Genomic DNA, 4,094 nt, shown 5'->3' with positions numbered 1-4,094 from the left:
TGCACCAACAGCCATAAAAGTAGGACAAGAACAATGAAATCTTGGAAACCCTGAGAGAGCTAAGGACTGGAGAAAAATGTGGAGGTGATGCTGCACTCCAGCTGCCTCATTTGGTCATGCCAACCCTCCCAACATCCACTTCCGTCTAGAACAGAGGTTCTCAACCTGTGGGTCGCGACCCCTTTGGGGGTCAAACGACCCTTTCACAGGGGTCTCCTAAGACCATCAGAAAATAAAAAAATATTGACATTACGATTCATAACAGTAGCAAAATTACAGTTTTAGAGTAGCAACGAAAATAATTTTATGGTTGGGGGTCACCACAACATGAGGAACTGTATTAAGCAGTCGAGGCATTGGGAAGGTTGAGAACGGCTGGTCTAGAATTTAGATGTGTGGCGGGTGACTCATTCTGTGTAACTGCATTTCCGGTCCTGAATGCTTTCTAAAAAATGATTTGTTCTTCATAATTGGATCCCACCCATGTTGTTCCTTTCTCATCTGCTGGGGAGCGAAGGAGCCACCTGCACAGACTGCGCCATGTTCCCGACGCTCTGCTTCAGGCACGAGGGTTCCATTAGTCAGTCTCCATCGTAAGTCTGGACTTAGTCACCAATTATTTGAATTTAATCACCAGAAATGTAGGTATTACGGGCTGTCTGGCATTGATTTTTTTTTTTAAGGGGATTGCAAGGAGGAGAGGGAAAGAAAGAATCTCTAAAATGCAGCCATATGAAATGTGCATGCCAATGGAATGAATGGCGTGTAGTGTCATTACCTGCTACCCCGAAGGGCCGCCTCAGCCCCTGCGTGCACTTCTTGGTATTAGTATCCTTAAGATCCATCTTCCCGACTCGGATTATTTGACAAATCAAGTAAATTTTATCCCTGTTGAGGTCTTTGTTTCCGAGATCCTGTAGGGCAGGGAGAGAACAGTTACACCTCAAGTGTCTAATGAAAAAAAGTAGAAAAGAAAACTTAGTAAGTTTTGGGGGGGTGTTTATCACTTAGTACACATGGGTCAATCCTACAGTTAGTCCCGGGAAAGGTAGGAGACCAAGCCATCACACCCATTTCACAGATAAGAAAGGCGATTTGGGAAAGAAAGCTGAGGGACAAGATTCTGGTGTTCAGTCGCAATTCTTCCCCTTGAATCTGATAGGAAGAGAAGGACAGAGGCACAATATCCGTTACACAGGCAGGGTTCCCTACACGCCAGCTGATGGATCAAAAAAATAGCATTTGCTGCAAATGACTCCATCCATTTCATCACTGCTCAGCACCTCTGAGCGAGGAGACAAAAGGGAGAGGGGAGGCTCCTGAGTTACCATTTCCCAAGTTCCTAATGTATGCATATCACTCAGGGCTGAGTTGTTGTGGCACCAAACAACCCCAATATCTCGGAGCTTATCACTCAACAAAAGTTTCCTTCTAGCTCAGACTCTAGGTCAGATGAAGACGAGCGGGAGCTCTGCTCACTTCTCTACTCTGGGGCCCTGGCTGACAAATGCGGTCATCATACAGGTGCTTCCACTATCCCCGCAGCAGGGGAAGGAGACATGGCAAATCACTTACTGGCAATTAAAGCTTCCACCCACAAGAGACGCAAGTCACTCCCGCTTACATTTCACTGACCAAAGCAAGGCATGCGACCATGCTGACTTCAAAGGGGACAGGAAGGTGCACTCACTGTGTGCCCAGGAGGAGGACTGCTAAAACTGGTGAACTACACTAATGCACTACTAACATGTCATTCACATGCGGAATGTCTCATGTCCTCATCTTCAACTTTTTTTATCCTAGAGAGCTTTCAAAAGCAGATACTGTTACTGCACCCCCATTTTACAGATGGAGAAACCGAGACACAAAGAAGATAAGGGGCTTCCATGCCCTTAGTCCTTGGAGATACTCTGACACCAAAGTCCATAAGCTTACCTATCCCAATACATCTTTCTCATCATCAGAAAGGCACACAGGAGGAAAAAGCACCTGGACCATCTCAACATCTGACTCCCGGCTCAAATCTAAATGCTTCAGTGTTCCCGGGACCCCCTTCCATCTGGGATCAGTTGGAGAAGGAACATCATGCAGTGTTGTTGGCATCAGAGCAGAGAACGCTGGATGTGGCCTCACTAGAGAATAGCTGCTTGTCGTCTGAACTAATCCTCATGTAGGTATATGCACTGGAAACAGCCTGTCAGTTCACTCCAGTGCCAGGGCTCAGGCAAAGCAGCCACTGCCTTTCACTGTGGCTGGTGTGGGAGGAAGGGGATGGTGTCCAATCTCTGGGAAAAAGACATGGCCCAAACGTGGTCCACAGCTTACTGCTTGGGGGCTGTGATGATTAACTGTTATGTGTCAACGTGGCTAAGTTATAGTTTCTAATTAGTTGGTCAAACACTAGTCTAGACATTGCTATGTAGGTATTCTGTAGGTCTGATTACAATCAGTTGACTTTAAGTAAAGGAGATTACCTTCCATCTTGTAGGTTGGCCTCGTCCAATCAGTTGAAGGGCTTTAGGAGCAGAAGGGGAGGTTTCCCAGAGAAGGGATTCTGCCTCAAGACTGTAGTATAGAAATCCTGCCTGCGTTTCCAGTCCTACACATTTCAAACTTGCCAGCCCCCATAATCACGTGAGCCAAATCCTTAAAACAAATCTATCTACCTACCCATCTATCTATCCTATTGGTTCAGTTTCTTTGGAGAAGCCTGACTGACACAGGGCTGTCCTTTCACCAGCTGCAGGAAATGGACGTCTGNAGTACCAAAGTGAGGACTTGCCCAAGCTGAGGGTCCTGCTTTCTCAAGACAACTTTTTAGAGCAGAGAAAGGACCCTCCTGAGGACCCTGCCCTGCACGCACAGACATCTCTACCTAAGAGAACCCTGTGATCCTGATATGCTGCTGCTCATCGCTTCGTAGTTCCTGCCCTACTTGTAGCCAGGACATTCATCTTTTGTTGATCATCTGTTTTGTTCTCCACCTAAATGTAAGCTCCACGAAGACAGGGCCATGTCTATTTTGTTCACCACTCCACCGCCCCCCCCATGCCCAGCACAGCGCCCAGCCCTCTGCCAGCTGTCTAACAAAGTCTGTTGAATAAATAACATCTGATGAATGAATGGGTGAAAATCTGGTTGGTGTCAAGTGCCCTGGCCCTGGGATCAGCATTCTCGTCCTGCCCTCCTCTTGTCAGACCCCACCTGGTTATCACCAACTCAGGGAACCAGGTCACCCTGCTTTCGAGTGGCCCTCCATGAGAAAGGGTGCAGTTTGAGAATGGAAAGACATGGGGGATCTCTCACGGGTGAAAAGGAATGAAGTGCTGCTTTTCTTCATCGCTCTCTGCTTTCCCCTTGACGATGTCTGTTATGTCCATAACTAGAAAAGGAAGAGAAATGAATGAGTTCTTTAAGTCCTCCCTGCATGCAGGAAGGGATGAGAATGGGATGAGATTGTAGGGCAGGGGCTTTGGATAAGGCAAGTCTCAGCAGGCCAGCCAGCCAGCCAGCATCGGATAATACACAGGCCGCAGGTGGTCATAATATGCAGCACCTGTCAAAGCTCGGAGCACGCGGGCTGAGGGGTCAGCGGGCCCCGGAACCTTCCAGGAGCATGTGGCTTAGCGAGAGCCAAGAGGAAAGGCTGCAGTGGCAATGGAATTAAGTGGTCAGGTATGGACTTGACATATGTGGACTGCATGTCTACTGTGCCTATGGAACACGAAAGCAGGGACTCCCAGTGGGATGTGAGCATTCAGTGAAATCCATTCACCCTCTTTTCATAAATATGCACAGACACAAAACTGTAGGAGCCTTGAACCCTACAGAGGGATTCTGGATCCTCTGAAACTTCTTAAATCAGCCGCTAAAAACCCATAAAACCAAAGTGAAGAACTCTAGCAACTAGAGCAGGGATTATAGGAACGGTCAGGGTTAAGGGTGGGGGCGGCACTGAGAAAAGCTAGTCAAATAGAAAGATAAAAAAAGCTAGTCACATGAAATACCTCAAACACTCCAGGCCCTGGGCAGGGAGCCGCTAAAATTCCTTAGATAATAATCAACCAGTGATTGAATCTAGTTCAAGCGGGGGG

The 4,094-nt window shown here is 47.5% G+C and overlaps 1 protein-coding gene across 1 annotated transcript in view; it reads right to left on the bottom strand.

Moving 5' to 3' along the window:
- Nucleotides 1-4,094, bottom strand: part of DOCK2 (dedicator of cytokinesis 2) — a 398,948-nt gene that overhangs the window by 340,232 nt on the left and 54,622 nt on the right. The window contains exon 10 of the mRNA XM_019635935.1: nucleotides 748-914. Within this exon, the coding sequence (XP_019491480.1) occupies nucleotides 748-914 (167 nt within the window). The remainder of the gene's footprint in view (nucleotides 1-747; nucleotides 915-4,094) is intronic.

The sequence above is a fragment of the Hipposideros armiger genome, unplaced genomic scaffold (genome assembly GCF_001890085.2).
Source record: "Hipposideros armiger isolate ML-2016 unplaced genomic scaffold, ASM189008v1 scaffold_25, whole genome shotgun sequence".
NCBI classification, from domain to species: domain Eukaryota; kingdom Metazoa; phylum Chordata; class Mammalia; order Chiroptera; family Hipposideridae; genus Hipposideros; species Hipposideros armiger.
This window is presented reverse-complemented; position numbering and strand designations above follow the sequence as displayed.